Consider the following 12425-nt stretch of genomic DNA (forward strand, 5'->3'; position numbering starts at 1 on the left):
TATATATTAGCATGTGTGAGGCACCGAACAGATGTCTCTGAAAACCCACAGCCTGTATTTATTATATTATATTAGATGAGCCTTAATAAATGACATTCTCACTTTCTACCTGAATTGAAGTTTTTCTGTTATCGCTGTATCTCTTGACACTACAACATTTCTCCACAGTTGACAGAACTGATTCCACACACAATGTCAGAGTGCTGTGAACCTACTGGAAGGGGCATGTGAGGCAAACCAGCCTGGAGCAGGACCGGGTGGGTGTAGTGGGCCATGGGACGAGCCACGTACAGGTGACGTGGAGGAGAGGTCGCCAGGTTACAGCGTAGGTCACCGAGGACAACTAAGCTGTTGCCAAGGAGACGCAGAGCATCTCCGACCAGGTTGAGAATGCGCTGATCCTCCTCTCTTTCCTGGGTCTGTGAAAGCGGACAGACTCTTTTATTAAACAGCTTTGTGTGATTTCAGGTCAAACGTTTGACCTGAAACAGAACAGATGACAGAACAAAGAACATACTAGTGACTGTGGCTCAGTGGAGGAGGGGGTCATCCTTCAACCAGAGGATAGGCGGTTCGATCCCCGGCTCCACTAGTCCATGTCAATGTCACTTAACCCCAAATTGCACCTGTAGCTGTGTGAATGTTAGTTGGTCCTGATGTTAGTGGTACCTGGTCTAAAAATGTAAAGTTTGTCCTCATGGTGAAATTAAAGGAAAGTGAGCATGAATGTACTCCGTAAACTTTATGGCAGTCTGCCTTTTAGATTATAGTTACTTTATGGGTACAACTGAACATTTCGGAACAATAACTCTAGAGAAAATGTCAAGAGTTCAGCTAAATAATTAACAGGAATTCTACTGCAAATTTCATGGCAATGTGGCCAGAAAGATGTCCCACACAAAGCACTGTGTCAATGCAATATTAGTAAGGACAATGATATGTGTTCAACAGTGGTGGGCCGTCAGGGCCTGCAAAGCCTTCTCTGCTGGCCTAAACAGAATCACAAAGTTATAGCTTTTTTATAATTTAATAATTTTTCTTAAATACACTACATGTATTATAATTTATAACAATATTTTCCCCATTATCTTATTTTCTCATTGCACAGCTACTGTCTTCCTCAGTTGCTCTGCTTCCAGTGCAGCTTGTTTTAAGTAGAGCTTTTATCCAATCAGATTTCACCTCTGTGTCTCTAGGTAGAAGAGAGGCCCGAGGCCTGCAGACTCACCAGTGAATCCATGTGCAGTTTAAGTGAATGGGGACGATATTGTTGATTGTCATAGTCTTCAACCAATCAGATCTTTAGTTTGACATGTTGGGCGTATTCTTTGACTTGCCAGAGCTGTCTAGCTGGCCTAGCCATATGTGATTGGTCAGTGGGCTAGCGTGACATGTTGGGCGGTGACAATCCCAAAATCTGCTGCCTCTGTCGAGCGGACATTTTCAGCCTCAAACGCATTAAAACGTATTCAAGAAATACAACTGGAGAGGCTCAACTGTCTTCACTGGCGTCCATGAATCCAGAAGGACTTCTTACTGGAACTAAAACGCACGGATGTACTGAACAACCGTGAGATTAAACTCTTTATTAACAAAGAAAGGAGGAACAGCAGCTAAATAATGAACAGCAGCATTTGGTAAGTTAAATGCGTTTGTTTTTACATCTGCAGTAGCTTTAAGATGCTTGTTTATATATTATTATTTGTACAAGTTGTTTTTATGAAGATGGATTTTTGTTTGGTTTAATATGTGATAGGAACCATTGTTACGTCCAATGTTGCTCTGGTGCCAGTGTCAGCAACTTGGCGACTTTCTCGCTAAATCTGGCGACTCTCCAAACCCTCAAACAGACATTTTTTGTCAAAAGCTACTAGTGACAAATCTAGCGACTTGTTCTGGTGTTATTGGAGACTTTTGTGGTGTTTTGACTCTGACGTTAAAGCACGTATGTTCTGCACTGTTGTGAACGAGCAGCGGGTGCTGCCGTGAGCCCCTCCGCCACCGCCCCAAAGCACACACAGGTGGGTACTCTCACAGAAGCCTCACGCTGCAGTCAGAGAAGAGACGCACTCTATCTATAGGTGTTCAATTTTGCATGAAACAAATAACCGTAGCTGTGTTTCAGCTGCAGGACAGCAGTGAAGGCCCAGGTATAAAATGCACGGCCCGCCACTGGTGTTCAATAAATGTTAACTTTGATTTGATAATGTAGTGCTTATCTTCCACTGACAATCTTACCGTAGGTGGATATTAAACATATGCAAAGGAAAAACAAACGTTATTTTAGAGTAGAACAGTCATTGTGTTTTAAACAGCTCCTGATGACTTTATATGCGTGTTGGAGGTAACTTTAAACATACGGCCACACAGAAAAGATTGAGGTAGCCCATCTATAACCTGTCCATTCATTTCCTCATATCTTAGTCCCTCCCACTGAAGGTGTGAGGAGAGACGAAGGAAAAGGTGTCTGCACATTTATTAAAAACCTTTATTAATACTGTCTTTTGCACCCCCTAAACCAGGTTATGATCAGAATGTTATATATTGTTTTGTTGAAATTATTTATCAGCCCAAATGTTTTAGTCTAAATGTATCTCACATCAGGATGTTCAGCCATGTGACTGAATGGAAATGTGTTTGAAGATGAAAGGCAACAGACTCTCCTCCTCTACCCGACCATGTTATTCAGGATAAAAATTGGTCTGCATATTGATATCGTGCTCTTTCTGGTCTCAGTGACCACTCAATACGCTTTACAACACAAGTCAGCATTCACCCATTCACACACTGGTGGGAGGGGCTTCCATCACAAGTGGTACACATTGTCACACAGCCACCACGAGTCCTTTGGGGTTCAGTATCTTGTCTAAGGATTCTTCGACATGTAGACTGCTCTAATCCCAGAGTCACAGCCGGCCAGGAGATCATTTATTTTTCTAATGAACAAAAAGTTGTTCATTAATATTTTGTCAATCAGGCCTACAGACCCACTATTCTTAAAACTAGGTTTGGTAATCTTCAGAAACCAGCCAGAGTACACTAAAATTTAAAAGAGGTCCTACCTAAAAACCCAACACTTTCCCAATTAAAGTAGCTAGCAGCACTAACTCCAAAGTAATGAGAATTTCAATAAATATACACTACTGTTCAAAAGTTTGGGGTCACTTAGAAATGTCCTTATTTCTCAAAGAAAAGCACTGTTTCTTTCAATGAAGATAACATTAAATTAATCAGAAATACACTCTATACATTGTTAATGTGGTTAAAGACTATTCTAGGTGGAAACGTCTGGTTTTAATGAAATATCTACATAGGAGTATCTGGAGCATCACATTCGTGGGTTCGATTATACTCTCAACATGGCCAGAAAAAGAGAACTTTCATGTGAAACTCGCCAGTCTATTCTTGTTCTTAGAAATGAAGCTATTCCATGCGAGAAATTGCGAAGAAACTGAAAATTGACACGAAATTGTCTGGGTGACCCCAAACTTTTGAACGGTAGTGTATATATATATATATACAAAACTGTTTTTAAGATTACCAACACTAGCTTTAACTAGTTGCAGCGTCCACTCTGACAGACTTCCAATAAAGGGGTGTTTCGGTCTGATAAAAGATTTGAGTGAAGGCTGGTCTTGTGTGTCTTCTTAGAGATCCCTTCTCACCCATCCTCAGAGCAGAAAAGAACACTGGACTTCATGATGGCAAACCGGAATGTTTTCTGAGACCAGGGAGGAGTGATCAAACAAGGGAATCAGCTGTAACCCCATGTAGTGTATTGATAGAGAAGTATCCCTCTAATCGGAAGATCTGCGGTGTAGTTTGGGCAAGACACTGAACCCCAGATTGCTCTTGAAGGCTGTTCCATCGGTGTGAGTGTGTGTGAATGAGCTCTAGATTAGACCCTAAAGGGCCGCTGGCACCCTGTACAGCCGCCTCTGCCAACAGTGTATGAATGTGTGTGTGAATGGTGACTAGAAAGGTGCTATATAAGTACAAGTCCATCTACCAGAACAGTCAGTATTCAGAGTGTGCTGTTGATGGACACTATTCTTCCATAAGGAAATGGACGAGCTGTTTACAGTATGTTGTCTTAACGGCAAAAACACAGTCCATACTGTATACAGCTATTAGGTATCCCCACACACACACACACACACACACACACACACACACACACACACACACACACACACACACACACACACACACACACACACACACACACACACACACACACACACACACACACACACACACGGCTCATTATTTTATGAATTGTACCTTGTTCTTTTTCTTTATGATCTTATTATTGCTTGACACTTTGGCAATATTGTCTTTGTTATATTGATGCAAATAGCATATAAAAAGCATATTGAAATGAATGATTGTAGAATGAAATTGGGTTCACAGCACATTCCACTAACTACAAAGGGCATTGTATTATACAGATAACAGCGATGATCAGTGTTCACCAGCATGAGCCTCAGTAGACAAGTTTCATTTCTAAGAGGTGATTCTTTTTAGTTGTGGTTGTTCTCTGCCTCCTTACATTGTTGTTGTAGTCTGCTGAGGTGGCTGTCCCGAGTATTGAGTGGGTCCTCTCTATGAAGGGCCGTAACCTCTCCTCCACCCTCCTGACCTCAGACAGAACTGCCACAAACTCTGCTGGACTCGGGTGACTGAGGACAAACAGAGAACAGGAGGAGTCAGCACCACAAAGGCCCTGCTGATGATCCCGGTGATCGGCCATACATGCGATTAGAAAGATGATGTAATGATGTCTGGATCCATAGCAGCCTGGTGGTCAGAATGTTAGAAGCAGATTTCAGTGAAAAGGGCAAAATGTCGGCACAGTGTTCTTGCCTGCAGTTGGTGAGCAAACAGTGTGCAGATGTTTTGGATTCAGTAGAGTTGAATAACTTATAGACGTGTTGGGCAAACTCCCAGAACCCCTCCAGTAGTCTTGCGAGGGTAAAGAGCTGGTCCACTGTTCCACGGCCGGGACGGAATCCGCATTGCTCCTCTTGAATCCGAGGTTCGACAAACGGTCGGAGCCTCCTTTCCAGCACCCTGGCATAAGCTTTCCCCGGGAGGCTGAGTAGTGTGATACCCCCATAATTCGAGCACACTCTCCGGTCCCCCTTTTTGAAAATGGGAACCACCACCCCGGTCTGCCAGTCCATGGGCACTGATCCTGACCCCCATGCGACACTGAAGAGGCGTGTCAGTCAAGACAGCCCAACAGTGTCCAGCACCATCAGCATCTCAGGGCGGATCTCATCCACCCCCGGCGCCTTGCCACCAAGGAGCTTTTTGACTACCTTAGCGACCTCTGCCAGGGATATGGGTGAGCCCCCCAGGTCTTCAGGCGCTGCCTCCTCTGCAGAGGACATGTTGGTCGGGTTTAGGAGTTCCTCAAAGTGCTCTTTCCATCGCCCGATGATGTCTCCCGTCCGGGTCAACAGTCCCCCCCCCCCCCCCCCCGCTGAGAACAGCCTGGGGTAGGCCCTGCTTTCCCTTCCTGAGCCGTCGGATGGTTTGCCAGAACCTCCTTGAGGCCAACCGAAAGTCCTTCTCCATGGCCTCCCCGAACTCCTCCCATGCCCGAGTTTTAGCACCCGCGACCACCGCAGCTGCAGTCCTTCTGGCCTGCCGGTACCTCTCAGCTGCTTCAGGAGACCCCCGGGCCAGACAGGCCCTGAAGGCCTCCTTCTTCAGCTTGCTCCATGTCACCTGGTAGGATCGACCTGTCAGGTAGGATGCAAACAGGGAGAGTGCAGAGCCTGAGACGCCCATCCCCTTGAGGGTGGAGAGGAGGATCTGGTGGTTCACAGTGTCAAATGCTGCAGATAGGTCCAGGAGAATCAGGACAGAGGAGAGAGAGTTAGCTTTTGCGGTGTGAAGGGACTCCGTCACCGCAAGGAGGGCTGTCTCAGTCGAGTGACCCACTTTGAACCCGGACTGGTGGGGGTCCAAGAGGCTGTTCTGATGGAGATAGGAAGACAGTTGGATGAAGACAGCACGCTCAAGTGTTTTGGATAGAAAGGGTAGAAGAGAAACCGGTCTGAAGTTCTTGACGTCAGACGGCATTCATTGGGGCGGTTTGCAGCCGAGTGTGAAGCGGCGGGGATGAGAGTTAGCACCTCCAAATCTGAGGCCATGGTCGGAAACCGGTGGATTGCTCCCTCCAGGTGGGGACGGAGTGCCTACCTCAAGCGAAGGAGTTTAAGTATCTCGGGGTGTTGTTCACGAGTGAGGGTAAGATGGAGCGGGAGATCGACAGGCGGATCGGTGCGGCTGCAGCAGTAAAGCAGGCGCTGCACCGGACCGTCTTGGTGAAGAGAGAGCTGAGCCGGAAGGCAAAGCTCTCAATTTACTGGTCGGTCTACGTTCCTACCCTCACCTATGGTCACGAACTCTGGGTCGTGACCGAAAGGACAAGCTCACGGGTACAAGCGGCCAAAATGAGTTTCCTCCGTAGGGTGGCCGGGCTCAGCCTTAGAGATAGGGTAAGGAGCTTGGACATCAGGAGGGAACTTTGAGTCGAGCCGCTACTCCTTCGCATCGAAAGGAGTCAGCTGAGGTGGTTGGGGCATCTAATTAGGATGCCTCCTGGACGTCTCCCATTGGAGGTTTTCCGGGCACGTCCAACTGGGAGGAGACCCCGGGGAAGACCCAGAACACGCTGGAGGGATTATATCTCCCAGCTGGCCTGGGAACGCCTCAGGATCCCCCAGTATGAGCTGGAAAATGTTGCGGGCGAGAGGGAAGTCTGGGTCAGCCCGCTTGGCCTGCTGCCACCGCGACCTGACCCCGGATAAGTGGAGGAAAATGGATGGATGGATGGATGGATGGATGAATAACTTATAATAATTGTTAGACCAAGCTCAAAAATAATCTAAAATCTGGCTTAAAATGATTACTATATCCATGTCAAATTCTTTGAAGATTTTTACGATATATTCTAAGTAGCAAAATTGAGATTGTCAACATATCTACAGAGGGAAGCTTTCCTTGTTCTTATTCGATAACATGCAGTCACTGCAGTCACCTCTGAAGAATTACACTTAAACTCTGCTTAAAGTTAGTTTTAGCTTCTATATTAAGATATAAATATCTATATAAATATTTAGGAGAATGTTTTGACTCTTAAGTCTAGGTCAAAGAATAGAATCATTCCTAAAATCATTAATTATAAATATATATACTGGAGTCAAGTTATAAAATGAATGGTGTTGATTTTAAGGAAATCTGAAGAAGAGAAATCTTAAGTGCTCTTTAAAAGGTGATACAAAGCAGTGGCTTGAAACTTAAAGGGCCAGTGTGAAGCACTTCGAGGGATCTCTTTGGAGAAACCAAAAACAATAATCATAACTATGTTTTCATTCGTGTATTATTACCTGAAACTAAAAATTGTTGTGTTTTCGAATGAGCTCTTCTTATCTACACAGTGAGCTGGTCCTCTTCGAGAGCCTTTCCCCTTTTTACATTATTTGAAGGCCACCGTAGTTCTCATCACGGCTCCCTGCTCCCGGGCAGAAGCTTCAAGTATAAGCACTAGTAGCTAGCAGGTCCTCCCTTGCAGTGAGTGATTTACACTCGTGGCATTGCCTCCACTGATTTTGGACATGCCAAGTGCACCAGACCTGGCTTAGTCATTTCCGTATTAAGATCCAATCACAATGCGGGCACAATCAATGTAACAAGAATGCATTTTTATAAACCCTTTTACAGCCAATTTCATGCTGTTACCTGGAGGCAAAACAAACGAAAGACTGGCAGCAAACACGAATCCCCTCAGAGAAGTGAGCTTAAGTTACACATCAGAAATGTCCCCCTGCTGTCTTGTTGGGTGCTAGAATTGATATAGCATACATTTGAGATGACAAACTGTGATTCGAGGCTCGAGCAAGCTACAATATCGGGGAAGGGTTACAGAGACGGAGAGAAAATGTTGCAAATAGCGTCGCTTAGCCTTCTGCGAAGCAGTCTGCCAGCAGCATAGGGCTCTGCTAATCTGGTTCTGTTGGTTAATGTTAACTTTCTCAAGTAGCACACCCAGTCCCAGACAGTGAGGGACTGTAAACACATATTTTCATCAGCCATTATAAAAAAACAAGCATCAAATCATTGATAGCTAGCATTAACGAACGTATTTAGAGAATTATTCTGCCTCCACCCACAAAAATAAGTCGTCATGTTAACTAACAGACAAGGGCTCTATACCATATTTAAGTGCAAAGACCTACAGATCGGATGTCACTATCAACATAATGTATCCATATACGGATTACGTGTTTATATCAGTTGTTACTGGAGCCATTCAGTCCATAACTCTGACTTACTTGGGCCCAGTGTTGGCTGGTCCCTCGGTCTGCGTGGAGGTGGAGGATGATGGAGCAGGTGGTGAGCTGCTGTCCATGAGTTGTGATGCTACAGCCCCTCTAATAGAGGAGGAAGATGGCAGTGGGGAGGAAGAGGACTGAGGTACCTCTGGCTGTGAATGGGATCTGCTGTCACTGGACACTCCCTACAACACATGAACACATCGCAACACAATGCGCACTCAGTACTGTGGTCTGTACTGTTGGTTCATAGAAGTTATGTACAAGTGGAAATTCAATGCATCTATCTGATGAGCAGGTAAGCTCCACAGCTATGAGGTTCTTTATTCTCCTCTGGTTTTGGAGAAAAACTTGGTGTATTTCTTTAGAAATCATAACTTAGTCAAATTGGAACACGCATGCACAATACACATACTGGAGGCATCAGCACAATGTACCAGTTAACCAGTGATATTTCTTCAATATTCAATGGCAATAAACATCCGAAATCAAAAAATCAAGTAAATGAGACACTCTCAATCAAGTGTTCTTCCATAGTTACACTGCAAACAGACACTGAGAGTATACAGCTGATGTAGCAGGACCTTCCATGGTGCAGATGCACAAGAATGTAATATCTATGTAGTATTTACAACATGGGTATTTACATTGAATTTGTGAGTATAAGGGACACTGCTAGGAAACTCTTTCTTGGGGTATAAACGGCACACGGGAAAGCAGAGTCACAATAGTAGGAGCAGGGGCTGAGGCTTCAAGAGTGAGAGACAGTGGAGAGCACCAGCAGCAGTAGGCCAGTACTGTGTGGATTGTTTAGGTGACATCAGTCAAAAGAAAGAAAGTTTTACCCAGAGACAGTGGTTTTGGTATGCTAATGTTGAGCAGGTGGCTGGCTAGCTAGCTAATAAGCTACCAGGAAGTTACATGTCAAGAAATAATATAATGGGCTTCAGAATAAGAAGGGCTTTGTCCATATTTTGGCAAAGCAGTCCATTGGCTTTAACCTTGCAAAACTAACTTTACATGCAGGGGTAGTGTCCTCCATTTTGTCTATTTGTGCTCTATTTTTACTATTGTATCTGTTGAACTCAGCCGGGCTAATCAAGTGGAAATCCAGTAAGTAAACCAGCTTAAGGGGAAGAGAAAGGGGCATAGAATTATCTGTTCCCAACAACTATTGTTTACTATTTGTTAACACTGTCAAAGGAAAATAAGCTTACTGAGCATGCTCAGAATCCTCTTCTGTGGTATATATAGCCTTTATTTACACCTACTTTTGAGTTATTTTTGCATTCTAGTCAGACGGCAACCTCCAGCGGCAACCTGCGGTTCTGCAGAGTGAAGCCAATGCGGAAGTGTCTTAAAACTTGCATTCTCTCTATTGACCAGCAGGGGGCGACTCCTCTGGTTGCAAAAATAATTCTGGTTGTACAGAAGTCTATGAGAAAATGACTCTACTTCTCTCTTGATTTATTACCTCAGTAAACATTGTAAACATGAGTTTATGGTCTCAGTCTCTAGTTTCAAGTCTTCTTCAATACAGCATGATGTTCATTTAGTAAATGTCCATTTAGAGTCAAACAGACCATAAAGCAGGGTATGCTTATACGTCACTACATCTACATCACTCCTCCGCATTCCAAATATTGGTTGTGAAAAACAACAACATGGTGACTGCTGTAATCCAAGATGGCGACGGCAAAATCGAGGCTTCAAAACGGCAGTCCACAACACAATGTTTGATGTCACGATGACTACAGTCTATGGTTCTAATGTGGACCAAGATATTTTGTAAAACAAAAGTCGAGTGAACAGAATTGTATTTTAAAACGTAGAGGAAAATGTCCATTAGAAAAACTATATCTGTATACGCGTAGACACTAGAGGGCCTTAATTACTCTGAAAATGGTCTATGACTATGGTCTAGCTAAGATATGAGTAACAATGCTATGAGGCTGTAAATAACAGCCATGGCAACAAAAGCAGCATGTGCACCGTACCTCCAGCCTGTGGATCAGAGAGCGAGTGTCTCTGAGCAGGTTCTCCGCCAGCTGCAGCATCATCCTGGGCTCACTCTGCACTGGCTGGTCCAAGTTGATCTGCACGTCCACCGAGTCATTGCTCTATACACACAGACATCAGTCAGCTGTACAGGAAGAGGGAGATTATGGACTTAAAGACTGATGAGATGATGACTGGTGAATAATGAGCCTTTACCCCGGAGCTGGTGCTGACCATGGTGTTCCTTCCAGCTTCACCGACTCCAGCCATCATCTGCTGAACAGACATCTACAAAACAAATTCCAGCTATCACAAAGCATGAAAATGGTTCTTCCCTCCACAAAATGATACTGAAGCTTTGGTTTGCATGAAGCAGGGTCATCCCCACCTGGATCGGCTGAGGGTTCATGATGTTGACGGGCAGGTTGAAGGTCCCCAGCATCACGTAACTGTTACGGTCGTGCGGTGCACCCTGGGAGGAGGTAGAAGCATGGCTGCTGCTGCTTCCTCCATCTGGTCCCCCAGGAGAAACACCTGCACCACTGGAACCGGACATGGTGGCCTGAGGTGGGGCACGCTCCACCAGGTGGATTACCTTGCCATCTACATCTGATGGAGAAACAAAGAGATGGACTTCATACTGTAATATATGAATACATATTGTAATAACTTAAAACAGATGTTTTAATGAGACACTGGGCAAACTATTGTTGTCAAAGCGGCAGCAATACACTACCATACTTAACAATGAAATAAATAATGAAAAAAAACTAGATTAACCAATAACCAATGGTTGCAACCCTTAGTGAAGTTATTATTAGTAGTAGGATTTCTGGTGGTCAAACTCAGCTGGATTCAATTTCACCTCACAGTTTACCACACTGACCTGTCATCATACAACGTCAACATTTAAATGACAAAGCAGGGTAGAATACAAGCAGCACAACAACAAAAAGGGGGAAAAAGAGGAGAATAAACATAAAAAATAAACTTTTTAATTAGATAGTTTGAGGTCGTTTTAAAACTACAAATATATTGAGCAGGATTCATGTACTCACTGTATTCAGTCAGCGTTCTGTCATCCTGCAGCACTCTGCCCTGGTAGATGAGCCTCTGCTTGTCTGCTGGGATCTCCACTGATGAAGCTATGTGTTCCTTGAACTGCTTCACTGTCAGCTGGTGACACAACACACAATTGAAACGGGAGGGGAAAGAGGAGTCTCAGTAAAGCAGTGGTTGAATCAGGGTAAGAGCATTACCTCGCCTCTGACTTGGTAGCTCCTGCTCTGGGAGTCCAGAGTCTTCACAGTGACGTCTATCATACCGCCAGACTTCAGAATTTCTGATTTCAGAATGTCTGAAATAAAGTCAGAACCGTAAATGAATGCTGGTGTTAATTTTAACCATTAAGGGAAAAGGAACCAACCTAGTAACCTTTATCCACCACCAAACTAATTAAGTGGTTAAATAATAAGACAGCACCAGTTACAGACAGCTTCAGTGCCTTGTTGACGTTATTAGCTTAGCTAGCCAGCTAACATTAGGAAATGATAGCAGTTACCGGAAATATAACAGTGCTAACTAGCCAATCTCCCCTTAGGAGATCACTATCCACGTACAGTGGAGGTCTTGCTTTTCTTCATTTATAGTCTGCTATAGTATACTACAACCTGGGGAATTCCAATTTGAAGGGAAATTCTGGTTTGAGTGTGACCGGATTCCGGTTGATTCGTTAGCTAACTAGCTTAGTTTTCCCAAATTAAACAAGGCACTGAACGCAACGCCAAAGGACCCCAATGACGTAGCGAGACGCGTCTGTTTCATGCCTGATAGCTGTCACTTGCGCAAAGTTTATAGTTCATTTAAAACTGTTCGTAGTGTTAAACTTGCTAAGTATTTCTACTTTCACCTTAATATATGATTATATATCAAGATAAGAAAATAAATGAAGTGATTATTATTGTTATTATTGTTGTTATTGTTATTATTGTTACTATTATTATTAGTGGTATTTATATGATAGCTAATGGTTGTTGTAGTGGTATAATGTAGAATTCAATGTTGTAAAGTGGGGTTGTA

General features: G+C 44.0%; 1 protein-coding gene across 2 annotated transcripts in view; it reads right to left on the reverse strand.

The window, feature by feature from the left end:
• The window catches only part of bag6l (BCL2 associated athanogene 6, like), a 32559-nt gene extending 20467 nt beyond the window's left edge, over positions 1 to 12092 (reverse strand). For both annotated transcript variants that reach the window (XM_079176185.1, XM_079176184.1), the window contains exons 1-8: positions 11606 to 12092; positions 11405 to 11522; positions 10735 to 10955; positions 10563 to 10634; positions 10346 to 10468; positions 8349 to 8533; positions 4553 to 4682; positions 216 to 419 (exon numbers count right to left, since the gene is read on the reverse strand). In XM_079176185.1, the coding sequence (XP_079032311.1) occupies positions 216 to 419; positions 4553 to 4682; positions 8349 to 8533; positions 10346 to 10468; positions 10563 to 10634; positions 10735 to 10955; positions 11405 to 11522; positions 11606 to 11668 (1116 nt within the window). In that variant the 5' untranslated portion in view covers positions 11669 to 12092. The remainder of the gene's footprint in view (positions 1 to 215; positions 420 to 4552; positions 4683 to 8348; positions 8534 to 10345; positions 10469 to 10562; positions 10635 to 10734; positions 10956 to 11404; positions 11523 to 11605) is intronic.
• Between the last annotated feature and the right edge of the window lie 333 nt (positions 12093 to 12425).

This window comes from Pholis gunnellus, assembly GCF_910591455.1.
Source record: "Pholis gunnellus genome assembly, chromosome: 16".
NCBI classification, from domain to species: domain Eukaryota; kingdom Metazoa; phylum Chordata; class Actinopteri; order Perciformes; family Pholidae; genus Pholis; species Pholis gunnellus.